Raw genomic sequence first — 18,847 nt, forward strand, 5'->3', positions numbered from 1 at the left:
TCAAAGTATCCATTTAAACTCCAACAAGTGGTGCCTGAAATGATGCACAAAGTAACAAACAGGAAGCAACTTCAAACACAGCCACTGTTGCCTTGTGCTCATTGCTGCATTTATTTTGTGTACTTGTGCAGCCAAATTTTACAGAATTTCTTTAACATTTTCCCCTCTTTGAAACCCTATATTTTCTATATTTTATGAATTGGTAAAGCAACTAATATGCAATAGGTTTATACAGCTCTTCATTTTGCTTTATTGCACTATATTTAAACATTAAAAAATAGTGGAGGTAACGATCAAGTTTCTAAGAATCTTTTCACACCAAACATTCATTCTGCAAATTGTAACTTGAAAACCAAGCTAGCATCTGCTTCACATGGAGTAATTACATAGAAGGCAAATCCCTCACCGAACTCCCTCCTAACTGCTCAGGAGAGGAGCGACTCCTTTCAGATTATGCAGTCCATTGTCCCACACTATGTGTGGCTGAAGCAGGGCTAGGATGGGGCCGCACGTGGCCCCAGCCAGGCAGAAGGCCTCGTCTACATCCAGACCCCAGCCTCGGAGCGTCTTCAGGGCTGAGGCGCACACGTCCCTGGACCCCCACACCGTCATGAGGCTGGTGTGCAGAGGGCTGCCTTCGTGCCCAAACATCCTCTTCATCTCACCGATCCGAACCACAAACTCTCTTAAGCATTCCTGTACATGGAGGAAACGGTGCAATGACACAAGCTGGATTTGGCCAAACAATTTACTGCAGATAACAGAATCTCTCATAGGCTGTGTGAATATGCAAATCTTCATTCACAGTTGGAAAGTGAAATGTATTGTAGTGTGTTCCAAAATATAAACTGATGCATTTTTGTAACATTTTAGAACTGTATGTTAAACTAGAGTTTTCTGTTGGTTGGCACTTTGGGAAGATCTGAATCACCTGTTCGTTTCAGTGCTCAGTTTCTGCTGCATGGAACGGTTTCTCAAACCCAAACTAAGGTAAAGTCTAGAGTATGAAGGATTTTTAATGGTGATCCACCAGGGGCACTGCAATTTAGTCCGAAAGGAAAACCAGCCCTATATCTGGCATGAGTGTCGTCCTAAGGAATTGCTTTGTATGTGATGTAACATTTGCTTAACATATTTATATATTAATGACTATTGTTGATAAGAATTCTATTGCAAATAGATAAACAACCTCATTAAAAATGTTATGAAAAATTGTGGGGAAAAAGTGGTAAAATGTTTGCAGCGAACAATATGGACTCACATTGTGTATCCAGTTATGCAGCACATCCTTCATTAAAGTGTCATATAAAGTGCTGTTATATTGACAATTTCCTTGAATAACCTTCTTTCTTACTCTGAAACTTCAACACATTTTCTGGCATAATATACCTAGCGTGGGTGTGCGTGTATATGCTGTACCTTTGCTGCTTTGAAGTTCTGTATGTGGACATCGGTGAACCCACGATCCTTAAGACAGACCATGGAGTCAGCGGAAAGGCCAATGAGATCACCGGAGAAAAGCACCTTCAGCCGATTTATGGCCTGCTGCTCTGCTTGCTGGTACAGCAAAGCAGCAGGAACACCTGGCCATGCCAAACACGTGTGTGCATGCAAGTGTGATTCCTCAAGCACCATAAGCATAGTCTCTCTCTCTCTCTCTCTCTCTCTCTCTCTCTCTCTCTATATATATATATATATATATATATATAGAATGTTCTTAAATAACCAAGACACAAAAACCATCTGAAAAACTGATTTTACATGCACTGATGTCAATACAGAAAGTGTGCACTTTTTTTTTTTTTTTTTTTCTTTTGAAAAACATTACCTGCTTTAAGGACACTATAAACATCATCTTTATCTGGTGAGAGGAACAAGTTTATATGGTTTGCTTGTAGAGTCCCTATTAAGTTATCGCTGGAGCAAAAGTAAAATTTGTCAATTTCCAGACCTGCTTAGGGAGAAACAAATATACATACAAATATAAAGTTTAAGAAGCAAACTGTTATTCATCATCTTAACCATAGTCATAACCTAGGTACATCTTACCATAATGTTTTGCGCTATCGAATATGTTTAATTTGATGTGTTCTTCACAGTCTTTTCCAAGCAGGACCACTTCAAACAATAACGTCTTGTTTTTTTCACTCAGCCCTAAGAGTCTCTGATTGACAGTTTGTACTGCCTGTTGGAAAGAGCAATGCAAGAGAATAACGAGGTTGATTTTCAGCGGATATTTGAAACAAGGGCGGCATGTCATACCTTGATAAAGGCGAAGGCCGCGCCTTTGGGTAATGCACAGGAATCCGGCTGTACGTTGCAGCTGTCCAGGTCAAACATGCCGTGGCACGACACGGCCATCACTAACGCAGAGCCATCCTGCACACACAAACACACAGACATCACTAACGCAGAGCCATCCTGCACACACAAACATCACTAACGCAGAGCCATCCTGCACACACAAACATCACTAACGCAGAGCCATCCTGCACACACAAACATCACTAACGCAGAGCCATCCTGCACACACAAACACACAAACATCACTAACACAGAACCATCCTGCACACACAAACACACAGACATCACTAACGCAGAGCCATCCTGCACACACAAACACACAAACATCACTAACGCTGAACCATCCTGCACACACAAACACACAGACATCACTAACGCAGAACCATCCTGCACACACAAACACACAGACATCACTAACGCAGAACCATCCTGCACACACAAACACACAGACATCACTAACGCAGAGCCATCCTGCACACACAAACACACAGACATCACTAACGCAGAGCCATCCTGCACACACAAACACACAGACATCACTAACGCAGAACCATCCTGCACACACAAACACACAGACATCACTAACGCTGAACCATCCTGCACACACAAACACACAAACATCACTAACGCAGAACCATCCTGCACACACAAACACACAGACATCACTAACGCAGAGCCATCCTGCACACACAAACACACAGACATCACTAACGCAGAACCATCCTGCACACACAAACACACAGACATCACTAACGCAGAGCCATCCTGCACACACAAACACACAAACATCACTAACGCTGAACCATCCTGCACACACAAACACACAGACATCACTAACGCTGAACCATCCTGCACACACAAACACACAGACATCACTAACGCTGAACCATCCTGCACACACAAACACACAGACATCACTAACGCTGAACCATCCTGCACACACAAACACACAGACATCACTAACGCAGAACCATCCTGCACACACAAACACACAGACATCACTAACGCAGAACCATCCTGCACACACAAACACACAGACATCACTAACGCAGAACCATCCTGCACACACAAACACACAGACATCACTAACGCAGAGCCATCCTGCACACACAAACACACAGACATCACTAACGCAGAACCATCCTGCACACACAAACACACAGACATCACTAACGCAGAACCATCCTGCACACACAAACACACAGACATCACTAACGCAGAACCATCCTGCACACACAAACACACAGACATCACTAACGCTGAACCATCCTGCACACACAAACACACAGACATCACTAACGCAGAACCATCCTGCACACACAAACACACAGACATCACTAACGCAGAACCATCCTGCACACACAAACACACAGACATCACTAACGCTGAACCATCCTGCACACACAAACACACAGACATCACTAACGCTGAACCATCCTGCACACACAAACACACAGACATCACTAACGCAGAACCATCCTGCACACACAAACACACAGACATCACTAACGCTGAACCATCCTGCACACACAAACACACAGACATCACTAACGCAGAACCATCCTGCACACACAAATACAAACACAATGATCCGACTTACAATTTCGCTATAATACACAGCGTCACTTTATCTGGGTAAGACAACTAACGCTAGCAAACTAACCTGTTAACTTGCTGTCTGCAAATAGGTAGCAAAACAATATATAGCTAGTAAGTGTGAGCTAATTAAAATACATTCTAAAACGTATAGTTTCACCTTTTCAATCTGCGCGCTAGTTACTTTCGGATCCATTTTCACAGACGGCTGATAACTACAGAACTCAAGGGTAAACAAAAACAAACCTAGCTAGCTAAAATCCTCTACTAAAATTAATCACAGACCAAAGACAACAGAGAATAAAGCTCACTAGTGGTGTGCTTCATATGGCTCACATTACAAACTTCTTTATTTGGGTATGATACTTTAGTGTCAATACAACAACAGTAAGTTAGCCAAGGTGAGCTAACGTTAGCCTATTAAAGACTTCCGCCACCGGGACGCTGTCCTAAACCGTGCGCTTAGCGCCACCTACCGAAGTGGAGTAGCGCCGCAAGCAGAGGAACTGCACACTGGAAGTTCCTCCACCAAAGAGCTTTTTTGAAGTTTGATATGGTTTTGTTTTTGTTTATCTGGACCTTTTTAAATAGACATCATGGGCAATGCATTATATTAGCTTTATGTAAAGAAGTTATTTGTATTCTCAAAAAAAAATAAAATAAATAAATGTCTTTGTTTAATGGTTGTTCCCACACCGAGGCCTTATGAAGGCTTGCATTATTGCAAGTATTTGCAAGTATTTCTATTCTAGACAATTTTTGTTTATTTTAACATATCTAGGCCTATATTTCAAAGTGAAGTATTTTGGTTTTTCCATCACTTTCTGCAGTGATACTCAGTACGCTGAAGTGGGAGCAAACTGGATTTTCTAAAATGTATCAAAGTAAATGTAGAAGCTAGAAGGAGACCTTTAAGCGTCAAAGAGTCCGGCAGTCCGCGGGAGCTTTAGACCTGTCGCACAGATATGTGTGAAATATTAGAGCAGAAGCCAGTTCTCCATAATAAAATATTTCCATCAAAATTGTATTAAGTGCAATGACTTAAAGAAGTTTCTACTTTTATACTTAACTAAGCCTACATTTAAAAGCAAATGTTTTTAAATTTAGCTCAAGAAGAAATGTAAATACTGGTCTCCAACATTTACTTAAAAAGGTCAGTTTTGCGAATAAGTCACTAACTTCAACCTCGTTCGCCACTTCGTCTTAAGCAGAACTTATTCTCTTATACTCAAGGAGATGGCATCATCTCTGGACGCGGTTTGTGAATTGACCTTCAGTTACACAGTATCGTAAAACCGGCCAGGAAGTAGTCTGTGGAGTCTGTATTCTGCAACTTCGTACATTATGACTGACGGACTACATTTACCTCTATTAATTAATGTCTGTAGTCCATAGCATCATTACCCCAAATATCGCACATTTTCTGTAACTGATTATATGCTAATTACATTTTTTTTTTATAGAAAGTTCTACGTATATTCTTTATTGTATTCTGGTTATTTGCCTTTTGCATATTTCGTGTTTCATTATTTGGCGTATAGTCCACATTAGAAATAAAAGCTTTTACTTTGAAATATAAACGTTATCGCGCAAAATTTCTGTTGCGAAATTCCCTCTTGTTTCTAAGGCAAAGTTTGCATTGTACACACAACCCTTATTATGTAACGTAAGGTGTAACGCATAAAACGCCACAAACTGCAGCAAGACATATTCACTCAAGGGCAGCAAGGCAATGGGGAGAGTCGCTTTGATTTTGTGTAGTTTGATTGGAGCAAACCTAATCCCAGCGAGAGGAAACGATGGTGAGAGGGACATAATATCAACTAGATGGAACACTTCTCCCTCAGATTGCATTTGCGTTTTATATATTGGTTGTTATAGGTGGTAATATGTAACACATGTGTGTTGTCTTTGTAAATTAGGATATACCAAAATAAAATGTACATTCTGCCAAACTTCAAAGATCTATACTCCCGACATATAAATAGGTTATAAATCTACTACAGCGAACTTTTAACAGAAAACTGCACTATAAAATTGAAATAAAATAGGTCTGATTGAAAACGGTATGTTGATAATACTGTAATATTGTACAATACTGTGCATTTGTTCTGTTTATTCCCACTAGCCTGAGTTCTAGACTACGTAACGGACTTCTGTCTTTCTGCTTCTGATAACTTTTCTCTGATCTATGTCTGACAGGACCTGTTGTGCAGACTAAATTGGGAGCTCTAAAAGGCGCTTCCTCGACTGCTAATGGGAAGCACACCGTCATTTATAGCTACCTGGGTGTGCCATTTGCAAAGCCACCAGTGGGTCCTTTGAGACTGGCACCACCACAACCTACAGAAGCATGGGACGGAGTGAGAGACGCCACAAAGCAGCCGTACATGTATGAGAACACTGATACAACTGTCAATTTTTTACAATTTAAAATATTCTTGGTTACACGCATGTTATATGGTATCCCACAATATACAAACATGCTTTTTTTATGCAGAATCAATAGTTGTTACATGATTTGCAGTAATTTCTTCAGTCAAGATTACTAAGTAATGGCAACATTAAGCATAGCATGAAAAAATGCATGCCATAATCACATAATGTAAACTACTTTTAAGCTGTTTTTCTGTCTGTGCTGTATGCTGCAGATGTTTGCAAGACAAACAGCTGTATGAAGATATGTTAGAAAAGTTTTGCATGGTCATGGAACTTCCTGAGGTGTCAGAGGACTGCCTTTACCTAAACATTTACACACCTTCTAAGCCTGGTGAATTTGCCAAGTTACCTGTAAGTTTTTGGGGGTTTTTTAGGTAGATTGTTCATTACTAGAACAGTTATAGTGACAATTCACTGTGACATACCTGCTGTACAGTTGTTGTTTTTGTTTGTTTAGATTATTATTATTTTACGTTCATAGCCTCTTATTCTCACTCCCCACTCTACACTGTACTTGACAGTACAAACATTACGTTCAGTAAGGAGGGCATGGTTAATATTTATGTGCATATCCTTTGCTCCTCATGAGGTCATGACATATTGTGAACCATCAGCATATGCTGTGTGCCTGTGCTGAATAGGGAGCATGATTTAGTAGTCATGACCATGTGCTTTTATCTTCCTTTTTGCTAGGCAAATTGTTTTCACCCTGTATGAGCCTTATAGTAATTTTTTTTTCATTTATAGCATTTAGCAGACACTTATGACTGTGACCAAGTACAATTCAATCAGTTGAGGTTTGAGGGTCTTGCTCAGGGGCCCAGCAGTGGTTACTTGGCAATGTTGGAGATTGAACCAGCAATCTTCTGATTACTAGTCCACTACCTTTAGAGAGCATCCACTATGATTTCTGCATTAATTATGAAGTTAAAGCAAAAGTCCAATGTTCTCAACAACATTAAAAAATAATGGTAGAATTCTGGTAAAATCAATGCTTCTAATCTAAGATAGGGTGCAAAAGTACCTCACATAAGGTACCACTGATCATAGAACTGCATCCAGTTGTTTGTTTTTGTATAACAGCAATCATACGCACAGTTCAATGCTATGATTTAGCTGACTGGTAAAGCAGGTAGAATAAGGTTCTAGCAACACCAAGGGCATGGGTTTGATTCCCAGAGAGCAAGTATACAATCATACTGATACATGTATGCTGCTTTTATGGATTTGTGGATATATATTATATATATATATATATATATATATATATATATATATATATATATATATACAAAGAAGATTCCAGGTGAGTAACTGCAGTGTACTGTAGTAAGAGATGTAGAGATATTTAGAATTGTACTTTGCTTGCACAGCCAATGAAGGAGCTTTGACCTTTGAAACGTTCTGATTCTCTGGAAGCTCTGTGTACTTTACTGCAATGAACACACACACACACACACACACACACACACACACACACACACACACATACTCACACACTCACACACACACACACACACACTCACACACACACACATACTCACACACTCACACACACACACACACACACCACACACACACACACCACACACACACACACACACACCACACACACACACCACATACACACACACACACACATACACATATATGTATGCTTGTATTGCTGCTTTACCTCAGGTCATGTTTGTATTGCTGTTTTATCACAGGTTGTGTTTGTATTGCTGCTTTATCACAGGTTGTGTTTGTATTGCTGCTTTATCACAGGTTGTGTTTGTATTGCTGCTTTACCACAGGTCATGTTTGTATTGCTGCTTAATCACAGGTTGTGTTTGTATTGCTGCTTTATCACAGGTTATGTTTGTATTGTTGCTTTATCACAGGTCGTGTTTGTATTGCTGCTTTACCACAGGTCATGTTTGTATTGCTGTTTTATCACAGGTTGTGTTTGTATTGCTGCGTTATCACAGGTCGTGTTTGTATTGCTGCTTTATCACAGGTCGTGTTTGTATTGCTGCTTTATCACAGGTCATGTTTGTATTGCTGCTTTATCACAGGTCGTGTTTGTATTGCTGTTTTATCACAGGTTGTGTTTGTATTGCTGCTTTATCACAGGTCGTGTTTGTATTGCTGCTTTACCTCAGGTCATGTTTGTATTGCTGTTTTATCACAGGTTGTGTTTGTATTGCTGCTTTATCACAGGTCGTGTTTGTATTGCTGCTTTATCACAGGTCGTGTTTGTATTGCTGCTTTACCACAGGTCGTGTTTGTATTGCTGCTTAATCACAGGTTGTGTTTGTATTGCTGCTTTATCACAGGTCATGTTTGTATTGTTGCTTTATCACAGGTCGTGTTTGTATTGCTGCTTTACCACAGGTCGTGTTTGTATTGCTGCTTTATCACAGGTCGTGTTTGTATTGCTGCTTTATCACAGGTCGTGTTTGTATTGCTGCTTTATCACAGGTCGTGTTTGTATTGCTGCTTTATCACAGGTCGTGTTTGTATTGCTGCTTTATCACAGGTTATGTTTGTATTGCTGCTTTATCACAGGTTATGTTTGTATTGTTGCTTTATCACAGGTTATGTTTGTATTGCTGCTTTACCACAGGTTATGTTTGTATTGTTGCTTTATCACAGGTCGTGTTTGTATTGCTGCTTTATCACAGGTCGTGTTTGTATTGCTGCTTTACCACAGGTCGTGTTTGTATTGCTGTTTTATCACAGGTCGTGTTTGTATTGCTGCTTTATCACAGGTCGTGTTTGTATTGCTGCTTTATCACAGGTCGTGTTTGTATTGCTGCTTTATCACAGGTTATGTTTGTATTGCTGCTTTACCACAGGTTATGTTTGTATTGCTGCTTTATCACAGGTTATGTTTGTATTGCTGCTTTATCACAGGTTATGTTTGTATTGTTGCTTTATCACAGGTTATGTTTGTATTGCTGCTTTACCACAGGTTATGTTTGTATTGTTGCTTTATCACAGGTCGTGTTTGTATTGCTGCTTTATCACAGGTCGTGTTTGTATTGCTGCTTTATCACAGGTCGTGTTTGTATTGCTGCTTTACCACAGGTCGTGTTTGTATTGCTGCTTAATCACAGGTTGTGTTTGTATTGCTGCTTTATCACAGGTCATGTTTGTATTGTTGCTTTATCACAGGTCGTGTTTGTATTGCTGCTTTACCACAGGTCGTGTTTGTATTGCTGCTTTATCACAGGTCGTGTTTGTATTGCTGCTTTATCACAGGTCGTGTTTGTATTGCTGCTTTATCACAGGTCGTGTTTGTATTGCTGCTTTATCACAGGTCGTGTTTGTATTGCTGCTTTATCACAGGTTATGTTTGTATTGCTGCTTTATCACAGGTTATGTTTGTATTGTTGCTTTATCACAGGTTATGTTTGTATTGCTGCTTTACCACAGGTTATGTTTGTATTGTTGCTTTATCACAGGTCGTGTTTGTATTGCTGCTTTATCACAGGTCGTGTTTGTATTGCTGCTTTACCACAGGTCGTGTTTGTATTGCTGTTTTATCACAGGTCGTGTTTGTATTGCTGCTTTATCACAGGTCGTGTTTGTATTGCTGCTTTATCACAGGTCGTGTTTGTATTGCTGCTTTATCACAGGTTATGTTTGTATTGCTGCTTTACCACAGGTTATGTTTGTATTGCTGCTTTATCACAGGTTATGTTTGTATTGCTGCTTTATCACAGGTTATGTTTGTATTGTTGCTTTATCACAGGTTATGTTTGTATTGCTGCTTTACCACAGGTTATGTTTGTATTGTTGCTTTATCACAGGTCGTGTTTGTATTGCTGCTTTATCACAGGTCGTGTTTGTATTGCTGCTTTACCACAGGTCATGTTTGTATTGCTGTTTTATCACAGGTCGTGTTTGTATTGCTGCTTTATCACAGGTCGTGTTTGTATTGCTGCTTTATCACAGGTCGTGTTTGTATTGCTGCTTTATCACAGGTTATGTTTGTATTGCTGCTTTACCACAGGTTATGTTTGTATTGCTGCTTTATCACAGGTTATGTTTGTATTGCTGCTTTATCACAGGTTATGTTTGTATTGTTGCTTTATCACAGGTTATGTTTGTATTGCTGCTTTACCACAGGTTATGTTTGTATTGCTGCTTTATCACAGGTTATGTTTGTATTGCTGCTTTACCACAGGTTATGTTTGTATTGTTGCTTTATCACAGGTTGTGTTTGTATTGCTGCTTTACCACAGGTTATGTTTGTATTGCTGCTTTATCACAGGTTATGTTTGTATTGTTGCTTTATCACAGGTTATGTTTTGGATCCATGGTGGTGGATTATTTCTAGGCTCAGCGTCATCTGATGGACAAGTATTGGCAGCCTATCAGAATGTTGTTGTAGTGCTAATCCAGTACAGGCTTGGTTTGCTTGGATTTTTCAGGTAACAAATAATAACATTGTCACATGACATTTTCATTATTAGAAAGACCGGCTGTTGCTTTCTGTACTGCAAAATTCATGTCTCGCAAATATATGTAATTAAGGATGACTGACAATCATAATTATTTTTTACATTTCTTACAACTTTATAGAAGTTGAAAGAAAATAATTAATTTTGTATTTAAATCATTTTAATTTGAAAAAAAAGTCATATATGTTTGCTGCTCCACTTTTTGCATTAATGAGTGGAAAGAATGTAAATGTCGTATTTCGGTTGAAGAATGCAGTTTGTGTGAGTTTCACATGTTCCAGTCCATATTCTTGTTTTTTTTTTGTTGTTTTTTTTTTGTCATGGACCCCATTTCTCTTCAGCACAGGGGATGAACACGCCCCAGGAAACTATGGTCTCCTTGACCAGGTAGCCGCTCTGCAGTGGGTCCAGGAGAACATCCACAGCTTTGGAGGAGATCCTGGATCAGTAACAATCTTTGGCGAGTCTGCAGGAGGTGTTAGTGTGTCTTTGCAGGTATTGATCTGTTAGTCCACCCTTTTGTCCTATAAGGTAGAATTCATTTTACAGTGAAGTTCTAAGTTGCTATTTTTGGTTGTTTAATAATTTTACCACTACTCTTTGGACAGATTCTGTCACCTCTGTCTGCTGGTCTCTACCGCTATGCAATAGCAGAGAGTGGTACTGCTGCCATGGAAGCTATCATGACCACCAACCCTTTACCAGTAGCGCAGGTAATTAGCACCTGCCCTTTCCTGTCTATTTCTGTGACTAAAAACATTAATGTATCCTTTTTTACAAATATTCTGCTCTGGATTTTTATACCTCTTATCAGATGACCTATTTCTCTTTGCATCTCACAAATTTTTCAACTAAAATATCTTGAGGTCTCTCCGTGCAGTCTCTGGCTAATGCGTCTGGCTGTGACTGGTCCAGCACAAAGAAGATTGTTGACTGTGTTATGAAGTTGACACAGGACGACCTTTTGAAGATTGCCAAACAGGTATCATTTTTATGGACTGTAAAAGGTCCTGTAAAATGAACTGAACAGGTAACCTGAGATTTTCTGCTCCTTGTTAAGGAAAGTGTTGTGTTATGTAGTGAAAAGTATGCAAAACAAATCTATCTACTTATTTGTTTGTTTATTTATTTATTTATTATATTTTAGCGTGGACCGTTTTCTGCAGTGACAAGGGATGGACATTTCCTTCCTAAATCTGTGGAGGAGCTTTTGCAGAACAAAGAATTCATCAAAGTACCAATGATTACTGGGGTGACGGATGATGAGGGAGGCTATGCACTCCTTGATGTTAGTGAAACATTGAGCTTTTTCAGTTTTTGTAAATTCTCAATGTTTTAATAAGAATTGTTTGACTTAAAATACTAGTATATGTGATTTACTGACAACAATAAAGAAATCATTTTCCCATAGTTCTTTGCACCTCCTGGGTGGATTGATGGAATGGACAGAGAGGAAGTCATGTCTTTAATGCCATTCATTTCTCCTCATGTAAGTAAAGACTCAAATATATTTGTGAATGTGTCTTTTTTCATGCAGAATATATCTTAAAATTTTGTGCTATGCTTAGGTTGGATATCTATGGTTAAATTAGTTTTTCTCAATTGTTTACATTGTTAATTATTTTTCAGTCATTTAAGATCAGCTGATCTTTGCCTATATCACTAACGCAAACTTCTAAAGACATTATGATTTTTGATTGTTGTGGAAATTCATATGAGCGTGTCTGGCATTTTGCTGCAAGTATATTTGATTTTGGGAACAATGTTCAAATTTTGCAGTCAGTGTTTCATTTGGCTCACAATATATGAGGATTTGCAGTATGTTTTGAAATTTTCTTTAGCTCACTGAGAAATGGGTTCAAGAATTAGTGGTAAATGAGTACCTGGATACTACGGATGACAGAATCAAAGTCCGAGATGCTTTCAGGGAGATGTATGGGGATTTGATGTTCAACATTCCAGCACGCAAAGTGGCAAAATATCACAAAGGTGAAATGTATCCTTTTTATTGATAATCAGGCTAAAAAATACTACTTGCCTGCTTTTAATTGTTTATTCATATGATGTTTTAATTACTAGATTCTGGAGCACCAGTATATATGTATGAGTTCCAGCATACCTTCAATGAGATGCAGAAAAAGGTACCTAAATTTGTTGGAAGTGACCACGCAGCTGAAATCTTCTTTGTCTTCGGCAACTGCTTTGCCAATGCCCATGTTAAGATTGCTGGTAAGACAAACTGTGTGAACTGTTTTTAACAATCATGCTGTAATGAAATTATGTTTTATGTTATGTTGTGTTTAGACCTTCTGTGTTCATCTAATGGTATTTTGTAGAAGTAATACAAATTAATACAATGTATTACTTCGTTAAAACATCATTTATACAAGTACCTTACTACTTTTAATTGAATGTAATATCTAAAACATTTAAAAAGTTTCATTACTGGACATGATATCCAGTGTTGTAAGAGATGTAACAGACTAATCTGTCCTGTTCTCTCCTTCACCCTGACTCTCAGGTGAATTCACAGAGAAAGAAAATGAGCTGTGCAGAACTATGATGTCCTACTGGGGAAACTTTGCTCGTACTGGGTGAGTAATTTCTCTCTGTGAAACTATCAATTAGAGGTTTCCAACTACGTGATCTGAATTTAATTCAAGTGAACCTACTTCTAGCTAACTCATGGCACGACAAATCTTGTCCTGTGGTTAAAATGTTCGTATAATCATTTGGATAATCATATTTGCTGTGGCAGTGAGCTGATATTAACCAAGGACCATAGTTTGGGATACAGCATACACAATGCAATTTAGACTGCTAAAAATGTTGCAAGACATACTATCTTTTGAAAGATGAAGGTGTTCATCTTAAACATTGTCTTGTCCTACAGACCCAGTTATGGTTTACCTAATTTTATCTGTGTGGACTTGTCGGCAGGTCTCCGAACGGGCCAGGCCTGACCCCATGGCCTGAGCATGGAACGGAAGCTGAGTATCTGGGCATTGGGCTGGAACAGAAACCTGGCAAGAACCTGAAAGGAAAGCACTATGAGTTCATAACAGAGATCCTACCACGGATAATACGTGAGAAAAAGAATGGTTAGTTACACCTCATGGGGTTCGTTGTCTTTATTTTTTTGTCAATGTAGCAGAGTCCAAGGTGGCTAAAGCATTCTGTAACTCTTTACTGGTTATTTAATCATACAGCAATCATTTGTGGATAGAATTTTACATACTGTCTGAAGCTGAAATCCACTCACATTTGTTGTTTGTAAGAAGCACATATGATTCCTAATTTTTTTCTGCCTTTTTGACAGGACCTGTTGTGCAGACTAAATTGGGAGCTCTAAAAGGCGCTTACTCGACCGCTAAAGGGAAGCACACCGTCATTTATAGCTACCTGGGTGTGCCATTTGCAAAGCCACCAGTGGGTCCTTTGAGACTGGCACCACCACAACCTACAGAAGCATGGGACGGAGTGAGAGACGCCACAAAGCAGCCGTACATGTATGTCGTTCTAATTAAAGCACACAGAAGACACAATTTGAGGTTTTAGTATTATTCTGGGACTAAATTGGCACTTCAATATTAAGTTTATTAATGTTCTTCAATGACTATTAATCCATGGTTCATATGTGGTTTCAAAATGTTCAGATGGAACGGAGAGGTTAATGTAACTGGAAAATGTGTTCTAGTGAACAGTTTCAAGAAAAGAACATATTTTCTGTTTTGCTCAGTGACACAAGACATCAACCTTTGCAACCATTTTCTTACTGCCAATACCATGTAGGTATTATGTGCATTATTAACTTAATATAATGATTTGATGTTTTTATTTTTAAGGTGTATACAAAATATGCAAGAAACTATGTCCATTTTTGGCAATTTATCAATAAGTGTGGAATTTCCTGAGGTGTCAGAAGACTGCCTTTATCTCAACATTTATACTCCAGCAAAACCTAGCGAATATGCTAACCTGCCAGTAAGTACCCAACAAGCTCCTTACCTCTGCCTTACTCACTTATCAGGATTCCAAATATGCTTATACTACCTTTGTCCCTAACTGATAAAAATAATCATAGATCATAGTTAAAAAACGTTTATTGTTTGTGTTTTAGGTCCTGGTTTGGATCCATGGTGGAGGATTTAGCTTGGGCTCTGCCTCAATATTTGATGGGTCAGTTCTGTCTGCATATGAGAATGTGGTGGTTGTGTTGATCCAGTACAGACTGGGTCTGCTGGGATTCTTTAGGTAAGTCTGAGACACAAGCAGTAATGTTACTGAAGCCTGGCTTTTGTTTCTTGTTTTATTTCTTTTAAACTGGATCAACTAAAATCAAGCAAAGTGTTATAAATCATATAGACCCGATTCTACCCTGTTAACTCTATTTCAGCCACCCAACCCCCATTTCAACAAATGTCAGATTTCAAAGCATGTCCTTGTACCACTGTGAACTGAGTGAATGCATGAGCAATAAATTAATGAATAATTCATGAATCAATGATTGAATGTTGGCATTATAAAATATGACATGACAACTTTATTACATGCTTTTTCTGCAGGTTAATAAGCAACTTGTACTCACCCTAGTTTGGAATGTACATGTTTACAATGTCTATATTCAGTGGTATCACCAATAACCTTATTTTGAATACATGATTTATTTGTGTTTACCTCTAAGGTAAATGTCGTACAGAGCCCTCTAAAGGTTTTTTCTCCTGTAGTACAGGGGATGAACACGCCCCAGGAAACTATGGTCTCCTTGACCAGGTAGCCGCTCTGCAGTGGGTCCAGGAGAACATCCACAGCTTTGGAGGAGATTCTGGATCAGTAACAATCTTTGGCGAGTCTGCAGGTGGAATCAGTGTGTCCCTTTTGGTAGGCAACTAATGTTTATAAGCACAAACTCATTTTAATTTGGATGTTTTGTAAGGGTATTCTCCAAGGGCCCATTTCTCACACATAAAAATCCTTAAAATTCCAAACATGAAGCTTTGAAATGTATTAATGGTTAAGATAGTAGTTGATCAGAACATGCACAATTTGCATCAACTTGCATACCCCTAAAACAGTAAGGCTGATCTAGACCCTGTTACTCAAGAATTCACTGTATGAGTTATCATTTAAGTTATCCTATGTATGTAAAAATGCCTTGTTATTCACTACTCCAGGTAATACTAATTTTCTCCTATTTGTCTCTGGTTTCAAGCTGCTATCTCCATTGTCTGCTGGTCTATTCCATCGTGCAATTGCAGAGAGTGGTTGTGCTTTAATGCAAGGCATTGTGAAAGATCCCTTACCAGTAGCTCAGGTAAATTAGAGCCTTTTTTTATATTCTGTACTCCTATTACAGCAAAAATGGACATTTATTTGTGTACAATTTCAGCAAGCAGCTAACATGTCAGGCTGTGACACCAGCAGCACAAAGATGATCGCTGAGTGTGCAAGGAACTGGTCCACTGAGCATGTGCTGAAATTTTCCACAGAGGTGAGAAATACAGTGCTTAATGAAAATAAGAGGAAAATGCGGCTGTAAGCACTACAGTCATATTCACAGACTGCTCTCGCCAGTATGTATGTCCTGTCTATGTCTTGTGCAGTGCTTCAGTACATCACAAGTATTCTAACACTCATAAACAATGGCAGCTTCTCACTCCTCTAAGCCATAATAAATATATCACAACCTCTAACATCCCAGCAGAACAATAATGTTGTGTGTGTAATACATTTGCTCATTACTATACTACATTTACCTGACACTTTTATTCAAAGTGATTCACAATTATGACTGAGTACAACTTGAGGGTTAAGGGCGTTGCTCTGGGGCCCAACGGTGGCAAGGGTGTGGCTTGAACTGGCAACCTTCTGAGTACTAGTCAAGTACCTTAACCACTGAGCTAAACTGCTTTACTCAATTACAGCTCATGATGCTGCAATTTGCAGTGACAGAAGATAAAAACTTCCTTCCCAAGCCTGTGGAGGAGCTTCTTCACAACCAGGAGTTCAGCAAAGTTCCACTCATTACCGGTGTGAATAATGATGAATTTGGTTGGTTATTGCCCAATGTGAGTGAATGCTACAGTATGTATTTTACAGATATGCTTTACAGTTTAACACATGGTGTTTCCTTTATCTTGTGATGCTAGTAGTTTATTCAACAGAGTAACATGCACTATGGTAGTATGTTTTAGGTTTGCTGAGAAACCTATGCCCATAGAATAGAAAAGAGAGCACATTAGACACTGAGCTACTTCATCTGTTAATATGAGATGGAGGAACTGAGGATATTTCAATACTTGGCAAGGATTGCATTTAAATGTGGTTACAGTGATGAATGATATACAGACTCATTTGTTTCCACAGTATTTTGCACCTCCAGGATGGGTGGATGGCATGGATAGAGAGCAACTCACATCATTAATTGGAGCTTTTAGCTCTGATGTAAGAAAACAAGACATTAATGATTTTAAAAGATCATACACATATTAAGTTATTCAAGTAAGTTAAAATAGATGTTGTAATTTGTCATCAACTAGCCTACTTTGGATTTTTTTTTTCTTATGTGGAGTGGAGCTCTTACTGTATGTAGTTGTATTCAGTTAGAGATTGTTGTGCTTTCTTCTTATGCCACATAACCAGCTGGCCTCTCAGCTGCTGGTAGATGAGTACCTGGGCTCCTCTGTTGACCGGATCAAAGTTCGTGATACTTACAAAGAGATTATGGGAGACATTGTGTTTACCATACCAGCTCTCACAGTGGCAAAACTTCATAAAGGTAAAGGAAGATTATCAGAAATATTGTCTATGTGTTTATTCAAACTGCAAATTCAGTCTGAATCATATTACTGCATCACTTTCATGGCTGTAGAAATCAGACATCAACACATGGCTCACTGATCAACGCCCCGATGTATCAAGTGCCAGTGACTTCACATTATCTGTAGCACAAGCTCATACGTGTGTTGTCACATGGCAGCTGCTGGTGTCCCAGTTTACCTGTATGAGTTCCAGCATCCCCCCAGCCTTCTTCAGGCCAGCAGGCCCAGCTTCGTCAAAAGTGACCATGCAGATGAACTTCTCTTCATTTTCGGCAGCTGCTTTGGGAACAGCCACATGAAGTTCAGTGGTAAGTGGGGGAAATGTACTCCATCTCTCCTCCTGGTCTAATAGAAGATCTTGTAACTGGGATCAACACTTGGCACGTTTTTAGTCACATGGGCTACTACATATCAAATATGGGTCAGTATTAGTGGTAAAAATAAATAAATAAATACATAAATAAAAATCAGCATAAATCAGATGAGTGTTGATAACCTTTTCCATTAACATCTCATCCACATTGTCAGTTTATTTCAGTTAAGAACATTCTATAGCTAAGCAAAGTTCCCTGATCTCAGTCCTTTTTTACATCTGTTTATGGGTGTATCCTTCTCAGCCCCATGTACAGAGGAAGAGAAGGAACTGTGCAGAGCAATGATGGCCTACTGGGGGAACTTTGCTCGTACTGGGTAAGTTGTTTCACATCTAGGTTCTAGCTTAATTGTATCTGTCAACCTTTGTGTGGCAACTTTTATTTAATAACAGGCTTTCCAGCCAACATGCTTTAATTGGGAAATGACATATAATGCCATCAGCAATATGTAACATTCAGGGCTGTGTGGACTCGGCAGGTCCCCGAATGGGCCAGGCCTGACCATATGGCCTGAGCATGGAGCGGAAACTGAGTATCTGGCCATTGGGCTGAAACAGAAACCTGGCAAGAACCTGAAGGCCAAGCGTTACCTCTTCATGACTGAGAAACTTCCGGAGCTGATGCGTTCAGCTCAAGAGAAGCAGGAGCACACCGAGTTGTAAACAAAGCCATGGCTTCATTGAAGAGTTAAGAATACAGAGCTAAAGAATAGTTAAATGTGATTGAACTTCCTGTTTTAGGAAGTAATACTGGGCAACCTGTGAATTATTATAAATAAATAATCTGATTAAATTACCTGAATTAGAAATAAACTGAAGACTGTTTCTTAAAAATGTATTGTAAAAATGTATTTACTGGTTGT

The 18,847-nt window shown here is 39.0% G+C and overlaps 2 protein-coding genes across 10 annotated transcripts; one reads left to right on the forward strand and one right to left on the reverse strand.

Moving 5' to 3' along the window:
• Positions 1–82: 82 nt before the first annotated feature.
• Positions 83–4,328, reverse strand: LOC113588523 (cytosolic 5'-nucleotidase 1B). 7 transcript variants are annotated; one of them, XM_027027733.3, is made up of 6 exons: positions 4,212–4,328; positions 2,263–2,379; positions 2,050–2,185; positions 1,829–1,951; positions 1,420–1,583; positions 83–696 (listed from the first exon to the last, which is right to left on the reverse strand). In XM_027027733.3, the coding sequence occupies exons 2-6, from the start codon at positions 2,359–2,361 to the stop codon at positions 418–420; spliced, it is 801 nt and encodes a 266-aa protein (XP_026883534.2). In that variant the 5' UTR covers positions 2,362–2,379; positions 4,212–4,328; the 3' UTR covers positions 83–417. The 7 variants fall into 7 exon arrangements, with proteins under 7 accessions (XP_026883534.2, XP_026883533.2, XP_081567979.1 ...); XM_027027732.3 differs by having other exon boundaries at positions 4,061–4,328; XM_081711853.1 differs by lacking the exon at positions 4,212–4,328 and adding an exon at positions 3,905–4,014.
• A 1,232-nt stretch (positions 4,329–5,560) lies between these two features.
• ces2b (carboxylesterase 2b) lies at positions 5,561–18,833 on the forward strand. 3 transcript variants are annotated; one of them, XM_027027744.3, is made up of 25 exons: positions 5,561–5,702; positions 6,103–6,292; positions 6,552–6,690; positions 10,630–10,760; positions 11,132–11,285; positions 11,399–11,503; positions 11,671–11,772; positions 11,938–12,078; positions 12,202–12,279; positions 12,632–12,779; positions 12,870–13,019; positions 13,312–13,384; positions 13,731–13,891; positions 14,110–14,299; positions 14,636–14,774; positions 14,911–15,044; positions 15,518–15,671; positions 16,003–16,104; positions 16,180–16,281; positions 16,715–16,858; positions 17,157–17,234; positions 17,433–17,568; positions 17,770–17,919; positions 18,229–18,301; positions 18,464–18,832. In XM_027027744.3, the coding sequence occupies exons 1-25, from the start codon at positions 5,633–5,635 to the stop codon at positions 18,645–18,647; spliced, it is 3,228 nt and encodes a 1,075-aa protein (XP_026883545.2). In that variant the 5' UTR covers positions 5,561–5,632; the 3' UTR covers positions 18,648–18,832. The 3 variants fall into 3 exon arrangements, with proteins under 3 accessions (XP_026883545.2, XP_081567986.1, XP_081567985.1); XM_081711860.1 differs by lacking the exons at positions 18,229–18,301; positions 18,464–18,832 and having other exon boundaries at positions 17,662–17,842; XM_081711859.1 differs by lacking the exons at positions 5,561–5,702; positions 6,552–6,690 and having other exon boundaries at positions 6,120–6,292; positions 18,464–18,833.
• The last annotated feature ends 14 nt before the right edge of the window (positions 18,834–18,847 follow it).

The sequence above is a fragment of the Electrophorus electricus genome, chromosome 4, assembly GCF_041902795.1.
Source record: "Electrophorus electricus isolate QZ-2024a chromosome 4, ASM4190279v1, whole genome shotgun sequence".
Lineage (NCBI taxonomy): Eukaryota > Metazoa > Chordata > Actinopteri > Gymnotiformes > Gymnotidae > Electrophorus > Electrophorus electricus.